At 46.9% G+C, this 23,605-nt stretch overlaps 1 protein-coding gene across 2 annotated transcripts in view; it reads left to right on the top strand.

Moving 5' to 3' along the window:
- Positions 1-23,324, top strand: part of EXD1 (exonuclease 3'-5' domain containing 1) — a 97,767-nt gene extending 74,443 nt beyond the window's left edge. For both annotated transcript variants that reach the window (XM_063947353.1, XM_063947352.1), the window contains 2 exons: positions 19,448-19,639; positions 22,701-23,324. In XM_063947353.1, coding sequence (XP_063803423.1) covers positions 19,448-19,639; positions 22,701-22,817 — 309 coding nt within the window. In that variant the 3' untranslated portion in view covers positions 22,818-23,324. The remainder of the gene's footprint in view (positions 1-19,447; positions 19,640-22,700) is intronic.
- The last annotated feature ends 281 nt before the right edge of the window (positions 23,325-23,605 follow it).

Below are 23,605 nucleotides of genomic sequence, written 5' to 3' on the forward strand. Positions count from 1 at the left end.
ATATATATATATATATATATATATATATATATATATATATATATATATATATATATATATATATATATATATATATATATATATATATATATATATGGGCTTCGCTCAATATATAGGAGAGCACCCGCCAGTTTTTCAAAGCAATCAAGCGGGACCGAAGCCCGCCGCTGAGGGGGCAGGGCTTGATCCTCCGCACTCACCAGCGCCATTTTCTCCACAGCACACGCTGAGAAGCTGGCTCCCCGGACTCTCCCTTACTGAACACGGTGACAGAGGGTTTGAAAGAAGGGGGGGGGGGGCACATAATTTGGCGCAGAGTTATATATATATATATATATATATATATATATATATAATTTTTTTTTTAAAAAGCGCTATCTTGGTAATTTATTTCCCTGGGTCATTGGCGCTGGGTGTGTGCTGGCATATTCTCTCTCTGTCTCTCCAAAGGGCCTTGTGGGGGAACTGTCTCCAGATAGAGAATTCCCTGAGTGTGTGGTGTGTCGGTACGCGTGTGTCGGCATGTCTGAAGCTGAAGGCTCTTCTAGGGAGGAGGTGGAGCAAATGAGTGTGGTGTCTCCTTCGGCAACGCCGACACCTGATTGGTTGGATATGTGGAATGTGTTAAATGCAAATGTGAATTTATTGCATAAAAGGTTGGCCAAAGCTGAGTCCAGGGACTGTACAAGTTTAGCCCTGCCTTTCACTATGTCACAGGGACCTTCTGGGTCTCAAAAGCACCCACTATCCCAAATAGTAGACACTGATACCGACACGGATTCTGATTCCAGCGTCGACTACGATGATGCAAAGATGCAGCCTAAATTGGCTAAAAGTATTCATTATAGGATTATTGCTATAAAAGAGGTGTTGCATATCACGGATGAACCCTCTGTCCCTGACACGAGGGTCCACATGTTTAAAGAAAAGAAACCTGAGGTAGCCTTTCCTCCATCTCATGAGCTGAACGAATTATTTGAAAAGGCTTGGTAATCTCCAGATAAAAAACTGTAGATTCCCAAAAGGATTCTTATGGCGTATCCTTTCCCGGCTAAGGACAGAATACGGTGGGAATCCTCCCCAAGGGTGGACAAAGCGTTGACACGTTTATCCAAAAAGGTAGCGCTGCCATCTCAAGATACGGCAACCCTCAAGGATCCTGCTGATCGCAGGCAGGAGACTACCTTGAAGTCTATTTACACACATACTGGTACCTTAATCAGACCGGCGATAGCGTCGGTTTGGGTTTGTAGCGGCGTGGACAGATACCTTATCGGCTGAAATGGATACGCTGGATAAGGAAACCATTTTGTTGACCCTAGGTCATATTAAAGATGCGGTCCTATATATGAGAGATGCTCAGAGAGACATTGGCCTACTGGGTTCCAGAGCCAACGCTATGGCGATTTCGGCTAGGCGAGCCCTATGGACCCGACAATGGACGGGCGATGCCGACTCGAAGAGGCATATGGAGGTTTTGCCTTACAAGGGTGAGGAATTATTTGGGGACGGTCTCACGGACCTAGTTTCCACGGCTACGGCAGGTAAATCAACTTTTTTGCCTTATGTTTCCTCACAGCCTAAGAAAACGCCACATTACCAGATGCAGTCCTTTCGGTCGCATAAACCCAAGAGAGTGCGGGGATCTTCCTTTCTTGCCAGAGGTAAGGGCAAGGGGAAAAAGCTGCCAACCACAGCTAGTTCCCAGGAGCAGAAGTCCTCCCCGGCCTCTACAAAATCCACCGCATGACGCTGGGGCTCCACTGAGGGAGTCCGCCCCAGTGGGGGCACGTCTTCGACTTTTCAGCCACGTCTGGGTTCAATCACAGGTGGATCCCTGGGCAATAAAAATTGTTTCCCAGGGTTACAAGCTGGAATTCGAAGAGGTGCCTCCTCGCCGGTTTTTCCCCCAAAGAGGGAGTTAGTGTTCAAGGCTATTTAAAAATTGTGTCTTCAACAAGTCAAAAGTCCCCCTGCTGCAGCAGGGAATGGGGTATTACTCAACCCTGTTTGTAGTCCCGAAACCGGACGGTTCGGTCAGGCCCATTTTGAATTTAAAATCCTTAAACCTATACTTAAAAAGGTTCAAGTACAAGATGGAGTCGCTCAGAGCGGTCATCGCCAGCCTGGAAGGGGGGGATTATATGGTGTCCCTGGATATAAAGGATGCATACCTTCATGTCCCCATATATCCACCTCATCAGGCGTTCCTGAGGTTTGCGGTACAGGATTGTCATTACCAATTTGAGACGTTGCCGTTTGGGCTTTCCACGGCCCCGAGGATTTTCACCAAGGTAATGGCGGAAATGATGGTGCTCCTGCGCAAGCAGGGTGTCACAATTATCCCGTACTTGGACGATCTCCTAATAAAAGCGAGATCGAGAGATCAGCTGCTGAACAGCGTATCACTCTCCCTGAGGGTGTTGCAACAGCACGGCTGGATTCTCAATATCCCGAAGTCACAGTTGATTCCAACGACTTGTTTGCACTTCCTAGGCATAATTCTGGATACAGACCAGAAAAGGGTTTATCTACCGATGGAAAAGGCCCAAGAACTCATGTCTTTGGACCTATTGAAGCCAACAAGGGTGTCAGGGACCTATTGAAGCCAACAAGGGTGTTGGTGCATCACTGCACTCAAGTTCTGGGAAAGATGGTGGCGACTTACGAGGCCATTCCATTCGGCAGGTTCCATGCGAGAACGTTTCAATGGGACCTTCTGGACAAGTGGTCCGGGTCACATCTACAGATTCATCGGATGAACACCCTGTCCCCCAGGGCAAGGGTATCTCTCCTGTGGTGGCTGCAAAGTGCTCACCTTCTGGAGGGTCGCAGGTTCGGCATTCAGGACTGGGTTCTGGTAACCACGGACGCGAGCCTCCGAGGTTGGGGTGCAGTCACACAGGGAAGAAACTTCCAGGGTCTCTGGTCAAGCCAGGAGGCTTGTCTTCACATCAACATACTGGAGTTGAGGGCCATATACAACGCCCTTCGACAAGCGGAAAATTTGCTTCGCAACCTACCGGTTCTGATCCAGTCAGACAACATCACCGCAGTGGCGCATGTAAACCGCCAAGGCGGAACAAAGAGCAGAGTGGCAATGGCAAAAGCCACCAGGATTCTTCGCTGGGCGGAAAATCATGTAAGCGCCCTGACAGCTGTCTTCATTCCGGGAGTAGACAACTGGGAAGCAGACTTCCTCAGCAGACACGATCTACATCTAGGAGAGTGGGGACTTCATCAGGAAGTCTTTGCAGAGATTGCAAGTCGGTGGGGACTGCCTCAGATAGACATGATGGCGTCACACCTCAACAAGAAACTACCGATGTATTGCGCCAGGTCGAGGGACCCTCAGGCAGTGGCGGTGGACGCCCTCGTGACACCATGGGTGTTTCAGTCGGTCTATGTGTTTCCTCCTCTTCCGCTCATCTCATAGATATTGAGAATCATAAGATGAAGAGGAGTACAAACAATTCTCATTGTTCCAGATTGGCCGCGAAGGACCTGGTATCTGGATCTGCAGGAAATGCTCACAGAAGATCCGTGGCCTCTTCCTCTCAGAGAGGACCTGTTACAACAGGGGCCCTGTATGTTCCAAGACTTACCGCGGCTACGTTTGATGGCATGGCGGTTGAATGCCAAATCCTAGCGGAAAAGGGCATTCCGGATGAGGTCATTCCTACTCTGATAAAGGCTAGGAAAGACGTGACAGCGAAACATTATCACCGTGTATGGAGAGAGTACGTATCTTGGTGTGAGTCCAGGAATGCTCCTCCGGAAGAATTCCATTTGGGCCGTTTCCTTCACTTCCTACAAACGGGATTGAATTTGGGCCTAAAATCAGGCTCCATTAAGGTTCAGATTTCGGCCCTATCCATTTTCTTTCAAAAGGAATTGGCTTCTCTCCCAGAAGTCCAGACTTTTGTGAAGGGAGTGCTGCATATCCAGCCTCCTTTTGTACCTCCAGTGGCACCCTGGGACCTTAACGTGGTGTTGCAGTTCCTTAAGTCTCACTGGTTTGAACCACTTAAAACCGTGAAACTAAAATATCTCATTAGGAAAGTGGTCATGTTGTTGGCCTTGGCATCGGCATGGCGAGTGTCGGAGTTGGCGGCTTTATCTCACAAAAGCCCCCATCTGATTTTCCATGTGGATAGAGCAGAGTTGCGGACTCGTCCTCAATTTTTGCCCAAGGTGGTTTCTTTTCATATGAACCAACCTATTGTAGTACCTGTGGCTACACGGGACTTGGAGGATTCCGAGTCCCTTGATGTGGTCCGGGCATTGAAAATTTATGTGGCCAGAACGGCCCGGGTTAGGATAACAGAGGCACTGTTTGTCCTGTATGCAGACGACAAGGTTGGCGCTCCTGCTTCGAAGCAGACTATTGCTCGCTGGATATGTAACACGATTCAACAGGCTCATTCTACGGCTGGTTTGCCGTTACCAAATTCTGTAAAGGCCCATTCCACTAGGAAGGTGGGCTCTTCTTGGGCGGCTGCCCGAGGTGTCTCGGCTTTACAGCTGTGCCGAGCTGCTACTTGGTCGGGTTCAAACACCTTTGCGAAGTTCTACAAGTTTGATACCCTGGCTGAGGAGGACCTCATGTTTGCTCAATCGGTGCTGCAGAGTCATCCGCACTCTCCCGCCCGTTTTGGAGCTTTGGTATAATCCCCATGGTCCTTACGGAGTCCCCAGCATCCTCCAGGACGTAAGAGAAAATAAGATTTTAAACCTACCGGTAAATCTTTTTCTCCTAGTCCGTAGAGGATGCTGGGCGCCCGTCCCAGTGAGGACTACATCTGCAAGACTTGTATATAGTTTTTGCGTACTTTAGGGTTATGTCACAGTTTTGATCAGTCTCGGACTGATGCTGTTTGGTTTCATGCTGTTAACTGGTTCGTATATTCCATGTTATACGGTGTGGATGGTGTGGGCTGGTATGAATCTTGCCCTTAGATTAACAAAAATCCTTTCCTCGTACTGTCCGTCTCCTCTGGGCAGTTTCTCTAACTGAGGTCTGGAGGAGGGGCATAGAGGTAGGAGCCAGTGCACACCCATATCTAAAGTTCTTTTTAGTGCCCATGTCTCCTGTGGAGCCCGTCTATCTGGTCCTCACGGAGTCCCCAGCATCCTCTACGGACTAGGAGAAAAAGATTTACCGGTAGGTTTCAAATCTTATTTCTCTAACGTCCTAAGTGGATGCTGGGGACTCCGTAAGGACCATGGGGAATAGCGGCTCCGCAGGAGACTGGGCACATCTAAAGAAAGCTTTAGGACTAACTGGTGTGCACTGGCTCCTCCCCCTATGACCCTCCTCCAAGCCTCAGTTAGATTTCTGTGCCCGACGAGAAGGGTGCACACTAGGGGCTCTCCTGAGCTTCTTAGTGAAAGTTTTAGTTTAGGTTTGTTATTTTCAGTGAGACCTGCTGGCAACAGGCTCACTGCATCGAGGGACTAAGGGGAGAAGAAGCGAACTCACCTGAGTGCAGAGTGGATTGGGCTTCTTGGCTACTGGACATTAGCTCCAGAGGGACGATCACAGGCCCAGCCTGGATGGGTCCCGGAGCCGCGCCGCCGGCCCCCTTGCAGAGCCAGAAGAGCGAAGAGGTCCGGAAAAATCGGCGGCAGAAGACGTTCCTGTCTTCAATAAGGTAGCGCACAGCACTGCAGCTGCGCGCCATTGCTCTCAGCACACTTCATACTCCGGTCACTGAGGGTGCAGGGCGCTGGGGGGGGCGCCCTGAGACGCAATAAAACAGGATAAAAATACCTTACATGGCAAAAAATACATCACATATAGCTCCTGGGCTATATGGATGCATTTAACCCATGCCAGAATATACAGAAAAACGGGTGATAGGCTCCGCCCCCTTTTCGGCGGCCTTATCTCCTCAGCACACTGGCGCCATTTTCCCTCACAGCTCAGTTGGAGGGAAGCTCCCGGTCTCTTCCCTGCAGTCACTACACTACAGAAAGGGTTAAAAAAAGAGAGGGGGGCACTAATTAGGCGCAGTATTAAAACATACAGCAGCTATAAGGGGAAAAACACTTTTATATAAGGTTATCCCTGTATATATATATATATATATATATATATATATATATATATATAGCGCTCTGGTGTGTGCTGGCATACTCTCCCTCTGTCTCCCCAAAGGGCTAGTGGGGTCCTGTCCTCTATCAGAGCATTCCCTGTGTGTGTGTGCTGTGTGTCGGTACGTTTGTGTCGACATGTATGAGGAGAAAAATGATGTGGAGACGGAGCAGAGTGTCTGTAACAGTGATGTCACCACCTAGGGGGTCGACACCTGAGTGGATGTACTGTTGAAAATTACGTGACAGTGTCAGCTCTGTATAAGAAAACAGTGGTTGACATGAGACAGCCGGCTACTCAGCTTGTGCCTGTCCAGACGTCTCATAGGCCGTCAGGGGCTCTAAAGCGCCCGTTACCTCAGATGGCAGATACAGACGCCGACACGGATACTGACTCCTGTGTCGACGGTGAAGAGACAACCGTGATTTCCAGTAGAGCCACACGTTACATGATTGAGACAAGGGAAAATGTTTTATACATTTCTGATAATACGAGTACCACCAAAAAGGGGTATTATGTTCGGTGAGGGAAAAACTACCTGTAGTTTTCCTGAATCTGAGAAATAAAATGAGGTGTGTGATGATGCGTGGGTTTCCCCCCGATAACAATGTATAATTTCTTAAAGTATTGGCTGTATACCCTTTCCCGCCAGAGGTTAGGGTGCGTTGGGAAACACCCCCTAGGGGGGATAAGGCGCTCACACGCTTGTAAGAACAAGGGCTCTACCCTCTCATGAGATGGCCGCCCTTAAGGATCCTGCTGATAGAAAGCAGGAGGGTATCCAAAAATGTATTCACACACACATACTGGTGTTATACTGCGACCAGCAATCGCCTCAGCCTGGAGGTGCAGTGCTGGGTTGGCATGGTCGGATTCCCTGACTGGAAATATTGATATCCTAGATAAGGATAGTATATTATTGCCTATAGAGCATTTAAAAGATGCATTTCTATATATGCATGATGCACAGCGGAATATCTGCCGACTGGCATCAAGTATAAGTGCGTTGTCCAATTCTACCAGTAAAATGGTCAGGTGATGCGGATTCCAAACGGCATTTGGAAGTATTGCCTTTGAAAGGGGACATTTGGGGTCGGTCTTTTAGACCTGGTGGCCACGGCAACAACTGGGAAATCCACGTTTGTACCCCAGGTCGCCTCTCAAAATAAGACGCCGTATTATCAGGCGCAGTCCTTTGTGGCAAGCGGACAAAAGGTTCCTCTTTTCTGCTCGTGACAGAGGGAGAGGAAAAGAGATTACCCAGTTCCCAGGAACAGAAACCCTTTCCCGCCTCTGCAAAGCCCTCAGTATGACGCTAGGGCCTTACAAGCTCAGGCACGGTGGGGGCCCGTTCTCAAGGAATTTCAGTGTGCAGTGGGCTCACTCGCAAGTAGACCCCTGGTTCCTTCAGGTAATATCTCAAGGGTACATATTGAAATTCGAGACGTCTCCCCCTCGCCGTTTCCAAAAGTCGGCTTTACCGACGTCTCCCTCTGACAGGGAGGCAGTTTTGGAAGCCATTCACAAGCTGTATTCCCAGCAGGTGATAATCAAGGTACCCCTCCTGCAACAGGGAACGGGGTATTATTCCACACTATTGTGGTACCGAAGCCAGACGGCTCGGTGAGACCGATTCTAAATCTAAAATCTTTGAACACTTACATACAGAGGTTCAAATTCAAGATTGAGTCACTCAGAGCAGTGATTGCGAACCTGGAAGAAGGGGACTACATGATGTCTCGGGACATCAAGGATGCTTACCTTCATGTCAAAATTTACCCTTCTCACCAAGGGTACCTCAGGTTATGGTACAGAACTGTCACTATCAGTTCAGACGCTGCCGTAGGGGTGGTCCATGGCACCCCGGGTCTTTACCAAGGTAATGGCCGAAATGATATCCCTTCGAAGGAAGGGAATTTTAGTTATCCCTTACTTGGACGATTCCCTGATAAGGGTAAGATCCAGGGAACAGTTGGAAGTCGGTGTAGCACTATCTCAGGTAGTGTTGCGGCAGCACGATTGGATTCTCAATATTCCAAAATCGCAGCTGGTTCCGACGACTTGTCTTCTGTTTCCTAGGGATGTTCCTGGACACAGTCCAGAAAAAAGGTGTTTCTCCCGGAAGAGAAAGCCAGGGAGTTATCCGAGCTAGTCGGGAACCTCCTAAAACCGAACCAAGTCTCAGTGCATCAATGCACAAGGGTTCTGGGTAAAAATGGTGGCTTCCTACGAAGCAATCCCATTCGTTAGATTCCACGCAAGAACTTTCCAGTGGAACCTACTGGACAAATGGTCCGGGTCGCATTTTCAGATGCATCAGTGGATAACCCTGTCACCAAGGACAAGGGTATCCATCCTGTGGTGGTTGCAGAGTGCTCATCTTCTAGAGGGCCGCAGATTCGGCATTCAGGACTGGGTCCTGGTGACCACGGATGCCAGCCTGCGAGGCTGGGGAGCAGTCACACAGGGAAGAAATATCCAGGGCTTAGGGTCAAGCCTGGATACATCACTTCATATAAATATCCTGAAGCTAAGGGCCATTTACAATGCTCTAAGCTTAGCAAGACCTCTGCTTCAAGGTCAGCCGGTGTTGATCCAGTCGGACAACATCATGGCAGTCACCCACGTAAACAGACAGGGTGGCACAAGAAGCAGGAGGGCAATGGCAGAAGCTGCGGGGATTCTTCGCTGGGCGGAAAATCATGTGATAGCACTGTCAACAGTATTCATTCCGGGAGTGGACAACTGGGAAGCAGACTTCCTCAGCACGACCTCCGCCCGGGAGAGTGGGGACTTCACCCAGAAATCGTCCACATGATTAAAAAACTCGACAGGTATTGCGCCAGGTCAAAAGACCCTCAGGCAATAGTTGTAGACGCTCTGGTAACACCGTGGGTGTACCAGTCAGTGTATGTGTTCCCTCCTCTGCCTCTCATACCCAAGGTACTGAGATTGATAAGATGGAGAGGAGAAAGCACTATATTCGTGGCTCCGGATTGGCCAAGAAGGACTTGGTAACCGGAACTTCAAGAGATGCTCACGGAGGATCCGTGGCCTCTACCTCTAAGAAGGGACCTGCTCCAGCAAGGACCCTGTCTGTTCCAAGACTTACCGCGGCTGCGTTTGACGGCATGCCGGTTGAACACCGGATCCTGAAGGAAAAAAAGGCATTCCGGATGAAGTCATCCATATCCTGGTCTAAAGCCAGGAAGGATGTAACCGCAAAAACATTATCACCGCAATGGCGAAAATATGTTGCGTAGTGCGAGGCCAGTAAGGCCCGACGGAGGAAATTCAACTGGGTCGATTCCTACATTTCCTGCAAACAGGAGTGTCTATGGGCCTGAAATTGGGGTCCATTAAGGTTCAGATTTCGGCCCTGTCAATTTTCTTCCAAAAAAGAACTAGCTTCAGTCCCTGAAGTTTAGACGTTTGTAAAAGGGGTACTGCATATACAGCCTCCTTTTGTGCCTCCAGTGGCAATTTGGGATCTCAATGTAGTTTGGGTTCCAAAAGTCACATTGGTTTGAACCACTTAAATCTGTGGAGTTAAAATATCTCACATGGAAAGTGGTCATGCTGTTGACCCTGGCCTGGGCCAGGCGCGTGTCAGAATTGGCGGCTTTATCCTGTAAAAGCCCTTATCTGATTTTCCATTCGGACAGGGCGGAATTGAGGACTCGTCCTCAGTTTCTCCCTAAGGTGGTTCCAGCGTTTTCACCTGAACCAACCTATTGTGGTGCCTGCGGCTACTAGGGACTTGGAGGAATCCAAGTTGCTGGATGTTGTCAGGGTCCTGAAAATATGTTCCCAGGACGGCTGGAGTCAGGAAATCTGACTCGCTGTTTATCCTGTATGCACCCAACAAGCTGGGTGCTCCTGCTTCTAAGCAGACTATTGCTCGTTGGATTTGTAGTACAATTCAGCTTGCACATTCTGTGGCAGGCCTGCCACAGCTAAAATCTGTAAAAGCCCGTTCCACAAGGAAAGTGGGCTCATCTTGGGCGGCTGCCCGAGGGGTCTCTGCTTTACAACTTTGCCGAGCAGCTACTTGGTCAGGGGCAAACACGTTTGCTAAATTCTACAAATTTGATACCCTGGCTGAGGAGGACCTGGAGTTCTCTCATTGGTGCTGCAGAGTCATCCGCACTCTCCCGCCCGTTTGGGAGCTTTGGTATAATCCCCATGGTCCTTACGGAGTCCCCAGCATCCACTTAGGACGTTAGAGAAAATAAGAATTTACTTACCGATAATTCTATTTCTCATAGTCCGTAGTGGATGCTGGGCGCCCATCCCAAGTGCGGATTGTCTGCAATACTTGTACATAGTTATTGTTACAAAAATCGGGTTATTATTGTTGGGAGCCATCTTTTCAGAGGCTCCTCTGTTATCATACTGTTAACTGGGTTCAGATCACAAGTTATACGGTGTGATTGGTGTGGCTGGTATGAGTCTTACCCGGGATTCAAAATCCTTCCTTATTGTGTACGCTCGTCCGGGCACAGTATCCTAACTGAGGCTTGGAGGAGGGTCATAGGGGGAGGAGCCAGTGCACACCAGTTAGTCCTAAAGCTTTCTTTAGATGTGCCCAGTCTCCTGCGGAGCCGCTATTCCCCATGGTCCTTACGGAGTCCCCAGCATCCACTACGGACTATGAGAAATAGAATTATCGGTAAGTAAATTCTTATTTTTTTTTTCCGTAGCTCCAGAGCTGGTATAATTTTTTCTTAAATTGTTATTTTAAGAAAAAAATTGTAGGGTCTTGCTTCGGAAACCCTTTGAAGACTCCCCCTATTGACAAATTAAGCAATTGGAAATTTCCAGATAGCTTAATTAGCCCACTAAATACATGACTTTCCGGCAGCACTGTCCTCTTTCTCTGCCACCAAAGGTCTCTTCTCCTCCCAAGCATTTTGCATAGCGTCATATATAGCAGGACAGCTTCCTCCTTCAGCTTCTCCGGGCTCTTTCTCCTCTTTAGTGACGACAGACTGGCTGCGGCTGGCGGCCATGACTCTGGTGCTCCAGGTCTTGGGCTGCATCCCCTGGAACGCTCGCTGGTCCAGCTGGGACCAGCACCACCACAATCTCCTCCAGTAAGTTGGCGGGTGGTGGTGGGCAGGTATGGGCTTTTTTTTTTCTTCCCCTATGATGCGTTCTTGGCCGGAAAAAACTTTGCAACCATTTATTTTTACATTGAATTTTGTGGGGACGTGTATACCTGCAGTAATTCACAATTGGTCACGAGGTCCGCAAAACATTTTGCGGCCGAAGTCATGCGCATAATTGAATATGCCCCATAATCTTCGCATGTGTACATATGAAGTTCTAATGATAGAAGAATTTGATATGCAAAAATATAAAGTAAAAAGTTTATTTGGTTCCTTAGAGGGAAGTAATATTATTATAGATTGTAATAGAAAAAAACTACTTGTATGTAAATAATATTTATTAACTCTTTATTGGAAGAACGCTACCTAGAACTAAAAATGTAGTTTTAGGTGTAGTTTGATGTTGATAGTTGTAGATAGTTTCCTTTTGCTTTGAACTATTGTCGGGGATTCTTTTCACATTTCTATGGCGGCTATTCAATTGTTAGTGATTGCTGCAAGTTGCGGCATTTGCGTATTTTGCTGATAATTGAATCAGCCATACGTTTTCAGTATAGTAGGCATAGATATTTTACATGCTGGTTCAAAATGGTGATAGCGGTGAATGAATGTTATTGCCAAGTTATTTTTCTATATGTTTATGTAATTTTTAGATGTTTCCTTTATTGAATAATGTAAACTTGAGGGTTTTTTTTTTCTTGTTTCCCCTACCCCCCCACAGACCACATCAAGATATCTGTCTAATACAGTTTACACCTCAACTCCTCCTTAGCATAACTTGCTCATATTGAACGTAGGGGTGTCACGATCCGCCATGGACTGTGACTCCCGCTTAGCAACGACCAGACGCTTGCGTACTTCCAGTAGCGGATCTTGCCATGGGCAAGCAGGATTTTTGCCTGGGGCGCCGCTGTCCTGAAGGCACCGCCGCCGTGGCAAGATCCGCTACTGGTGCCGTGCGGTGCGCGATGATGTCATTGCGCACCGCACAGCATTGTGGGAGCGGGCGTAGACACTAGAGGTCATAATTGACCTCTAGTGTCTGTGCGGTGCTATGGAAGAGATGTCATGACGTCTCTCCCATAGATCCGAGGAGTGGCGCCGGCGGCCAGAGACGGAGGGCAGCAGCGTTCGGGAAGCAGGAGCGGGGATGGTGAGTTTTTTTATTTATGTAGTGTTTTTTTTTGTAATCGGCGCTACAGGGGGCACAGTACTGTGGGGGCACAGCTGCAGGGGGCACAGCTACAGGGGTTAGTAACTGTGACCACGCCCCTTCCCCATGAAGCCACACCCCTATTTCTCTTACATTTTAGACGATACTGGGGTCCACATTAGTACCATGGGGTATAGACTGGTCCACTAGGAGCCTTGTGCACTTTAAGAAATCAATAGTGTGCACTGGCTCCTCCCTCTATGCCCCTCCTACCAGACTTTAGAAAATGTGCCCGGAGGAGCTGGTCACGCTTATGGAAGCTCCTGAAGAGTTTTCTACAATTTATTTTCTGTTTGTTATTTTACAGGCATTGCTGGGTGGCACCAGACTGCCTGCTTCGTGGGACTTAGGGGGGCGAACGGCCCAACTTCCCAAAGAGTTAATGGTCCCGTTTCTCCGCTGACAGGACACTGAGCTCCTGAGGGAGTAATTCGCAAGCCCCAGCACGGCGAACGTACCCTCCCGCAGCACGCCGCCACCCCTAACAGAGCCAGAATAAAGAAGAGTGGTGAGTAGAATGCAGGCGTCCCGGTTAGCGGGTCGCCGGCGGGAATGGCGGCACACGGGTTGGAGCGCAGTGCTGATATGCAGGCTGCGCTCCGGGAGGCTCAGGAGGACACGCTGTGAGGGGCGCACTGAGCTACCAATGATACCCACACTGGCACATAACTAACAAGTTCTAACCCTCTGTTATATAAAACAAGACCTCAGGCCAGTATAAAAAAACGAGAAGCTGCATGCCTTTTCAGGGGCGGGGCTTCACTCTGAGCGGATCCAGCAGCTCACCAGCGCCATTTTCCCTCTGCAGCTTGTACTGACAGGAATCACAGGGAAGCGCAGCTCCTCCACGAAGACTCCACGTCTCCTCAGTGGTACCAGGGGGTCTTAGAAGGGGGGGAAGGTTGTAGTATACTAAGCAAGAAAGAAAATACCAAGAAATGGATGATCGGGCGCTAATAGGTGCTGTGGCTCTTATGCTGTTGCTAAACCTTTTGAGGTAGTTACACCCAAAAATACAGACCATAGAAAAAACAAATAGCAGCGCTAGCGTGATAATGAATTAATATAATAAGAAGGATTGAGTGATAAAATTCTTCACATTTAATAGGGTATGAAATTAAACTACTTTAAAAACACATTTAAAAATTCATAAAAAGTAAAAAATATATATGAATAAAAATAAGGGTCACAATTACAACTGCCAATACCATTGTAATCCGTTTCTGTTTGGAATAAACTGGATTAAACCCATCTGCAATCCAGTTTATTCCAAACCGAAACGGATTACATTGATATAGGCAGTTGTAATTGTGACCCTTATTTTTATTCATATTTATTTTTTACTTTTTATGAATTTTTAAACGTGTTTTTAAAGTAGTTTAATTTCATACCCTATTAAATGTGAAGAATTTTATCACTCAATCCGTCTTAATTCATTATCACGCTAGCGCTGCTATTTGTTTTTTTCTGTGGTCTGTAGTATACTAAGCCCTATTAAGGGATTTAGTGTGGCGACCCAGCTGAGTTTTTACTTTGCTAAAAGGGCGCAGTGTGGCTGGCTCCTTTTGTCTGTGTCTCCCTGCCGGCTCTGTGTGGGTAAAACTGTTTTCACCTTCTGGGTGTGTGTGGGTCCCTTCACGTCCTGGGATTGTGTTTCCTGCACAGCAGAGTATCTGTCCTCCCCCGGAGACTCTCTACCATGTACCCCGAATAGTACGCATTCTCTGGCTAGTGGGGCAGGACCCCCATGGTTATATTCCATTAAAGGGATGATATCTAATATTTCTACTAAATTATCCCATACTGAGAAAGAGACGCAATACTTAAGACAGTCATAGAGATTCAGTCCCCATACCAGCGTCTCACACCCCTGCCATTTGCCCACAAAAGCGTACTCTGGCCCATCTCATGCAGGATGATACTGATGACGATACATCAGACTCAGAGGAGGGTGAAGTGGATGCGAGTGGGGGGTGATGCAGTCATGTCACAAGGAATACAGGCCCTAAGAAAAGCTATTAGAGATGTCCAGCACATTCCTGACAAGGTGGCGGAGGTAGAGGAGGAATCTTATTTTAATGTAAAAAAAAAATCCTCGGCTACTTTTCCAGCATCAAAGGAATTGAATGCTCTTTTTGAATAAACTTGGGCTAATCCTAATAAAAGTTTCAGATCCCTAAAAGGTTGATTACATCCTTTCCCTTTCCTCTGGAGGATAGAAATGGGAAAACCCGCAGATTGTGGACGCATCGGTATCTAGGTTATCACGTAAGATAGTCTTACCTGTTCCTGGGGCAGCATCCTTAAAGGACACGGCTGACCGCAAGATTGAGACCACTCTCAAATTTTATACACTGCTGCTGGGGTGACCCAGAGACCCACTATTACTTGTGCATGGATCACTAAGGCCATTGCTAAGTGGTCAGGTAACCTAATTGACGGATTAGATTCCTTACCCAGGGGGGAGATAATTTTACTCCTACAGCATATTAAGGACTCTGCTACCTTTATGGTGGAGGCCTTAAAGGAAATGTATTTGCTCAGCGCACGCGCCACTGCCATGGCAGTGTCAGCACACAGAGGCTTGTGGTTACGCCAATGGACTGCAGACGCGGATTCCAGGAAAGGCGTGGAAAGCCTACCATTCACAGGTGAGGCCCTTTTTGGAGATGAACTGGATACGTGGATATCCAAGGCTACGGCGGGTAAGTCTACGTACCTTCCTTCCGCAGCACCGTCGGCTAGGAAAACCTACTCTGCTCCAACTCTGCAGTCCTTTCGGACAACGAAATTCAAAGGCAAATTCAAAGGTTCTTCTACAGCCTTCAAAGGTAATAGAGGTAAACCCAGAAAACCAGCAGCTGCAGGTTCTCAGGAACAGACCGCTGGTTCTGCTTCCTCGAAGCCTTCAGTATGACAGTGGACCGCACTGCCTGGAGGACAGGCAGGTGGGAGCCCGGTTACATTATTTCAGTCACATTTCGGCAACATCATGCCAGGATCCCTGGGTCAAAGACCTTATCGTCCCGGGATACAGACTTGAATTTCAGGAACTCCCACCTCACAGATTCTTAAAATCAGGCTTACCAGCTTCACCAGAAGCAGGTCTGACTTTGCAGGCAGCAATCCAGGAGCTGGTACAATCTCAGGTCATTGTCCCAGTTCCAATTCACCTACAAAACAAAGGTTATTACTCTAACCTGTTTGTGGTACCGAAATCGGACGGTTTGGTAAGGCCCATTTTAAACCTCAAGTCACTGAACCCGTACTTAAGGGTGTTCAAATTCAAGATGGAGTCTCTGAGAACGGTGATCTCAGGTCTGGAGGAGGGAGAATTTCTGGTGTCTCTGGACATCAAGGATGCGTACCTTCATATCCCGATTTAGCCGCCTCATCAGGCTTACCTACGATTTGCACTACAGGACCGTCACTACCAGTTCCAGGCCCTGCCATTTGGTTTCTCCACGGCACCGAGGGTGTTCACCAAGGTAATGGCAGAGATGATGTTTCTCCTCCACAGGCAGGGGATGAATATAATTCCTTACCTGGACGATCTGCTGATAAAGGCATCTTCCAGGGAAAGGTTGTTGCAGTCCATTGCTCTCACGACGCCACTGCTCAGGGAACATGGATGGATCCTGAATCTTCCAAAATCACATTTGGAGCCGACAAGGAGATTGTCTTTCCTAGGAATGATCCTCGACACAGAAGTACAGAGGGTATTTCTACTGGTGGAAAAAGCGTTGGTGATCTAAAGTATGGTCCGGGATGTCTTGAAGCCTACCCGGGTATATGTTTATCAGTGCATTCGCCTTCTGGGGAAGATGGTTGCCTCTTACGAGGCTCTTCAGTACGGAAGATTTCATGCACGGTCCTTCCAACTGGATCTCCTGGATAAGTGGTCGGGATCTCATCTGCACATGCACCAGAGGATACGTCTGTCACCACAAGCCAGGATTTCCCTCCTGTGGTGGCTACACTTGCCTCACCTTCTAGAGTGCTGCAGGTTCGGGATTCAGGACTGGATCCTTCTAACCACGGATGCAAGTCTCAGAGGTTGGGGCGCAGTCACCCAAGGGGAAACCTTCCAAGGAAGGTGGTCAAGTCTGGAATCCATTCTTCCAATCAACATTCTGGAATTAAGGGCAATGTACAACGGGCTTATCCAAGCGGCACATCTTCTACAAGATCGGACTATTCAGGTGCAGTCGGACAATGTATCGACGGTGGCCTACATAAACCGACAGGGTGGAACGAAGAGCAGAGCTGCAATGTCAGAGGTAAAAGAATCCTCCTCTGGGCAGAAAGGCACGCGTTAGCGCTGTCAGCAATCTTCATTCCGGGAGTGGACAACTGGGAAGCGGACTTCCTCAGCAGACACGATCTCCATCCGGTAGAGTAGGCTTCATCCAGAGGTGTTCATGGAGGTGACAAATCTTTGGGGTGTACCTCAAATAGACATGATGGCCTCCCGTCTCAACAAGAAGCTTTGGAGGTATTGTTCCTGGTCACGAGACCCACAAGCAGTGGCGATGGACGCCCTGATAACACCATCGGTGTTCTAGTCAGTGTACGTGTTTTCCTCCACTTCCGCTAATTCCAAGAATTCTAAAGCTCATAAAGAGAACAAGAGTACAGGCAATCCTCATTCTCCAGACTGGCAAAGAAGGGCTTGGTACGTGGATTTTCTGGATCTACTGCTGGAAGATCCAAGGCCTCTTTCTCTCCGAGAGGACCTTCTGCAACAGGGGCCGTTCGCTTATCAAGACTTACCACGGCTACGTTTGACGGCTTGAAGGTTGAACGCCAGATATTAGCTCGGAAGGGCATTCCGAACAAGGTTATTCCTACCCTGATTCAGGCTAGAAAAGGAGGAACGTCTAAGCATTACCATCGCATTTGGAAAAAGTATGTCTCTTGGTGTGATTCCAAGAAGTTTCCGATGGTGGAGTTTCATCTGGAACGGTTTCTCCTCTTCCTGCAAGCAGGTGTGGATATGGGCCTGCGTTTGGGATCCGTAAAAGACCAAATTTTGGCCTTATCCATTTTCTTCCAGAAACAACTGGCTTCACTCCCTGAGGTTCAGACTTTCTTAAAAGGGGTTCTGCACATCTAGCCTCCCTTTGTGCCACCTACGGCACTCTGAGATCTTAACGTGGTGTTACAGTTCCTCCAATCGAATTGGTTCGAGCCTCTACAGGAGGTTGAGGTCAAGTTTCTCAAATGGAAGGCTGTCACTTGGTTGACCTTCGCTTCTGCTAGATGGGTGTCGGAGTTGGGGGCTTTGTCTTGTAAAAGCCCCTACTTGATCTTCCATGAAGATGGAGCTGAGCTCCGAACACGTCAGCAGTTCCTTCCAAAGGTTGTGTCAGCATTTCATATCAACCAACCTATTGTGGTGTCAGTTGCTACTGACTCCTCAATTCCGTCAGTCATTGGATGTTGTAAGGGCTCTGAAAATCTATGTGAAGAGGACTGCTCGTCACAGGAAATCGGACTCTGTTTGTCCTGTATGATCCCAAGAAAATTGGGTGTCCTGCTTCTAAGCAGACGATCTCTCGCTGGATCAGGGTCACTATCCGGCATGCATATTCTACGGCAGGATTTCCCTGTCCTAAATCTGTTCAGGCCCACTCTACTCATAAGGTGAGTTCTTCCTGGGCGGCTGCCCGGGGTGTCTCGGCTTTACAACTTTGCCGAGCGGCTACTTGGTCTGGGTCGAACACCTTTGCTAAGTTCTACAAGTTCGATACTTTGGCCTCTGAGGACCTAAAGTTTGGTCAATCAGTTTTGCAGGAGCCTCCACGCTCTCCCTCCCGTTCTGGGAGCTTTGGTACATCCCCATGGTACTAATATGGACCCCAGCATCCTCTAGGACGTAAGAGAAAATAGGATTTTAATTACCTACCGGTAAATCCTTTTCTCGTAGTCCGTAGAGGATGCTGGGCGCCCGCCCAGTGCTTCGTGATCCTGCAATGGTTACTTAGTTCAGTACTGCTTTGTTCTTGGTTGAGTACTGTTTTTTGTTACTTGATTAATATTGTTCAGCCGTTGCTGTGTTTTCAAGCTGGTTAGCTTGGTTTGCCTTGTATGTGTGAGCTGGTGTGAATCTCGCCACTATCTGTAAAATCCTTCTCTCGAAGTTGTCAGTCTCCTCGGGCACAGTTTCTAGACTGAGTCTGGTAGGAGGGGCATAGAGGGAGGAGCCTGCCCACACTATCAAAATCTTAAAGTGCCCATGGCTCCTTGTGGACCCGTCTATGCCCCATTGTACTAATATGGACCCCAGCATCCTCTACCGACTACAAGAAAAGGATCTACCGGTAGGCAATTAAAATCCTATATTTTTGCCGCACACTGTAGGCGCGCACTATGCCTGTTTTACTCTTTGGGAAGGGGGGGATGGGGCGCCAAAGGACACTTTCGCCCTGGGCACCACAAGGTCTAGATCCGGCCCTGCGTACTTCCGCTCCCCATCCGCAGCTTCCCTGGTAACTGGGGCGAAGTGGCATCCCAGTACTGTAAGAACGTTCCGCCTTATGGTAAAAGTGGCTATTCTCGTCAAGAAGACCCGCTTGTGAGTTCTACAAGTCTCAACCTTAGGTGTACAAGGCTCACTGCACAGAAGATCTTGGGCAAGCCCATCCTTCTTGGAAAGAAGATTCTGCAGTCGTAATAAGGAACCCATATATGAACTAGTGTTCGCTATTTGTAATTCGTTACGTATCATAAATGGTGCTTCAGCCAATCCGCTCCTAACTATTTCAAAACACATGGTAGCTGGGAGCTGATTGGCTGAAGCACCATTTATCATATGCAATGAGTTTTTTAAATAGCTAAACTCTTGATAAATGGGCCCCTTAATCCCAAAAATGCTTTTTGGAAATTTTGATTGCTTACGATTCTTTAAGGATACATTGGCATTGAGGGTCTTATCTTGTTGGTGATGTCATACATGATCAGTTTACACTTGTTAGGATTTTTGTTTGTTTTTCTAACATCATATTATATACTTTCCCTATACAGGATAACCCCAATATATGGCTTGATCGTCCAATGCCCACACACTTGCTGAAAGTATTGGCTCTGGAAGTAATGCACCTTTTGGCTCTGCGCTTAGCCATGCTGGATGCCATGTTAGCTGATTTTACATTATTGGTTGATGGGTATCTAAATACATATTGCCAAGGAACAGCAGATGCATTAGGCAGCACTGAGGTAAGTTAAATAGTAATTTAGTTCTGTAGTCTAATTATACTAGTTTATCTTTAGGTCTGTGGATTTAATGAAGAAATTATTATTCTATAATATCAATATTTTTATTTTGTTTCTTTGTAACCGTTCTCATCAGTAGCAGTTCGTGAGCTTAAAACCTCTTTATCCGACTACTTCATTCTCTTGGTCAGCAAGTTAGGGGAAACGGACCATGACGGTTTTTTATACTAAGGCAGGGGTTCCCAAACTCAGTCCTCGTGGTCCCCTAACGGTCCATGTTTTAAGAATATTCATGCTTGAGTACAAGTGAATTAGTACCGCAGTCATTTTGATTTAACTATCTGTGCTCAGCCATGGATAGCCTTAAAACCTGGACTGTTAAGGTGCTTTGAGGGCCTTGTTTGGGAACCTCTGGACTAGGGATTGAATTCTACACATATTCTAAAAGCCACTCCCCATCTTTATTCCCTCACATCGGAGAAACTCCATGTAAATGATGTGCCTTAGGAGTAAGGGTGCTTCTGCACGCACACCCTAAAGCAGCTTCATTAAGCAGGAGTCTCCATAGCATTGCTGACACTTTCTACAGCAGATCGTGGCCATTAGATCTAGAGTACAAGCTTTGTATGTCACTTCTCTACCTTGCCTGGAATCTCTGTATTTTACTGTTAGCTTTAAGGAACACAGGGGGTAATTCCAAGTTGATCGCAGCAGGAAATTTTTTAGCAGTTGGGCAAAACCATGTGCACTGCAGGGAGGGCAGATATAACATTTGCAGAGAGAGTTAGATTTGGGTGGGTTATTTTGTTTCTGTGCAGGGTAAATACTGGCTGCTTTATTTTTACACTGCAATTTAGATTGCAGATTGAACTCGCCACACCCAAATCTAACTCTCTCTGCACATGTTATATCTGCCTCCCCTGCAGTGCACATGGTTTTGCCCAATTGCTATCAAAAATCCTGCTGCGATCAACTTGGAGTTACCCCCACAGAACCACCCTTTCCCCGAATGGCAGGAGCCCTTGTGACTCCTGTCGCTGGGGCACCAGCCAGTCAGACAGCGCAACTTCATAGCGCTGTCCTAATTAGCTATGCGCTCCCGGACGAAATTGGTCTTCTCCCTTTTAGTCTCAAGGTCATCATCCTGGTCGCCCAGTCTCAAAGAGGTTCAGGCTTTTTTATGCCAACCTTTTTCTAGTTCAAAAGCCTGATGGCTCGTTACGACCTATCCTCCAATCTGAAGGTGCTGAACAAGTATCTGCGTATCACCAGATTCCACATGGAGTCTCTTCACTCCATTATCTTGGCCATGGACCCAGGAGACTTTATGGCATCGTTGGACATCTAGGATGCATATTTACACATCCCCATCCGAGCCAACCATTAGCGCTTTTTCAGATTTATGTTTCGTTCTGAATATTACCAATTTTGGGTATTACAGTTTGGATTGTCCAGGGGACCTCAGGTATTCACCAAGGTCATGGTGGTCTTGGCAGCCAACCTGCTTCGCAGGGGGGTCAGAATCTTTCCCTATCTGGATGACCTTCTGATACTGGCCCAGTCGCCAGAGCTTTTCACGAGCCATATTCAGCTGATGTTGGAGCGTCAGCAGTCACGCAAAAGATCAATTTGCGCAAGTCTTCGTTATCAACTACTCTGGAGATGTTGCTGGATTCCACACTTAATGGGTCTCCAGGCTGTGCAGTACAAGGTTCGCACATTTCTCGGTCTTCGTCTAGTGTCTATCCATTCTAGCATGCAGATCATGGGGTCTTTAGTCTCCACGTTCGACAAGGTAGCGTATGCCCAGTTTCACTCCCATTCTCTACAGCTGGAAGTTCTTGCCAGGTGGAACAAGTCACATCTGCACATCAAAGCCTGGAGAATAATCCTCTCGCTAGAGGATTGCTACTCCCTCTTGTGGTGGCTACACTGTTTCCACCTGAACAAGGGCCACTCTTTTTGAATTCATGGGCCACTATAGGTCAACCATGTAAAGGTCGACAGTCCGTAGGTCGACCACTAATGGTCAACATTCATTAGGTAGATATGCAAAAGGTCGGCAGGTTCAAATGGTTAATGTGACAATGATCGACACACAACCTTTTAAGGGTTATTTACATTTTTTTCCAGCTTGTTCATACTTTACCATCCACGTGGACTACGATTGGGAATAGTAACCTGTGCCAAGTGCATTGGTAGCATGTGAGGCGCCTTGCCCGAAGCATGGCGAGTGAGGAAAGCCGTGACAGGGGTCGCAGTAAACTATTTGGTTTTCCCTGTGCTGTGACTGCAAAAAATGACACCAAAAAATTTAAAACCGTAGTCTAACTTTTTGTGTCAACCATTTACCATGTCAACCTTTTCATGTCAACCTTTTCATGTGTCAACCTTTTCCATTGTCTGTCTTTTACATGTTGACCTAATGACTGTCGACATTTTGACCATATGGGATTGACCTATTGACTGTCGACCTAATGATCCACACACCCATTTTTGTGATGTATTTAATATGCTGTGTTTATGTTGCATTTCTCAAATTTACTGTTTTCTTTTTTTCCCCCTCATGGTTTTTATATGTGCCGCAGCGCTATATTATTACATGTATTGCTACACATTTGCCGTGACTCTTGCTTGTTCGGTGCATTATGTTCTTGTGGTTATAAACTTTAAAACTTATAAATAAACCCAATTTAAATAAAAAAACGATTGTCAACATTTTTAAACATGTTGACTTTTTGTTAGTGTCGACATGTTCCAAGATGACATTGTGCTTGTAAACACCATGGACATGTCAACATTGGGTAGTCGAGATAGGGAATGTTGACTCTATGTATGTATGTATGTATGTATGTATGTATGTATGTATATATATATATATATATATATATATATAATATAATTGAGTTGTCATTATTATTACCTTGCCACGTGTTTCTTCTGTAGTATTTATTTTTAAATGGTTCAATTGATAAAAGTTTAATTGGTGAATATGTAATTGTATTTTCTTTGTTTGATATCATATAATCAGTGATTACAGTCTTGTCTGTTTCTGCCCCCACAGATCTGCTCTGAGCTTCCAAAAGAACTTCAGCAACTTTCTGTCTTGCAGCAAGTCAGGCGTGAGAAGGCCCTGCATGAATTTATTGTTAGTGACCAAGGGTTCCTCACACGGGACTGAAGAGTCAAACACACAGCTGCAATACCTCACCATCACAACCTACCTTAACACACCCCTTTGGCACATTTATGGTGCGTACCAGTCTATAAGCAGAGATTTTCTGCTTGTCCCTGAGCTACAAGCTTTCCGTTGACTGTTGTGCTTCAGCATAGTCTGTACCTCTAATTTGTCTTCTTCATAATACTTAATTATGGGGTAAATGTATGAAGCAGTTATCAGAGTGAAGAAGTAAACCAGTGGAGAAGTTGCACACGGCAAGCAATTAGCAATGAAGTAACATTCAGAATTTGCATACTATATAAAATTATACAGAGCAGCTGATTGGGTGCCATGGGCAACTTCTCCGCTTGCTCACTTCTCCACTCGTTTCACTGCTTCATACATTTAAACCTATGTGCTTTATAATTCCATTAAGTTTTTTTTTGTGAAGCACTGTATAATTTTTGGATGTGTTCCAAAATAGTAATGTTATCGCTATAACCAATAAAAATATCATTGCAAATGTCATGCCCTCTCTGGTTTCCTACTGACAACTCACGTCCACACTTGGGCCTGATTCACTCGCAGCGCCGATGTTAACGTAGTTCAGCGATTATTCTTTTTTCTTTTTGCAATCGTGCTTGAAATCCTCTAACAACTAATACAGCGCATGTGTTACCCTGTACAGATGTGTCCTCCTATATCTAGGCTCAATACGCCGCGTAGCAAGATGCCTGGCGTGAGTGAGCCGCCAGGTCCCATGCAGCTTGGCTAGATCTGGCGTCTTTCTTTTACATTAATATGGGACA

The sequence above is a fragment of the Pseudophryne corroboree genome, chromosome 12 (assembly GCF_028390025.1).
Source record: "Pseudophryne corroboree isolate aPseCor3 chromosome 12, aPseCor3.hap2, whole genome shotgun sequence".
In the NCBI taxonomy this organism is placed as follows: Eukaryota; Metazoa; Chordata; class Amphibia; order Anura; family Myobatrachidae; genus Pseudophryne; species Pseudophryne corroboree.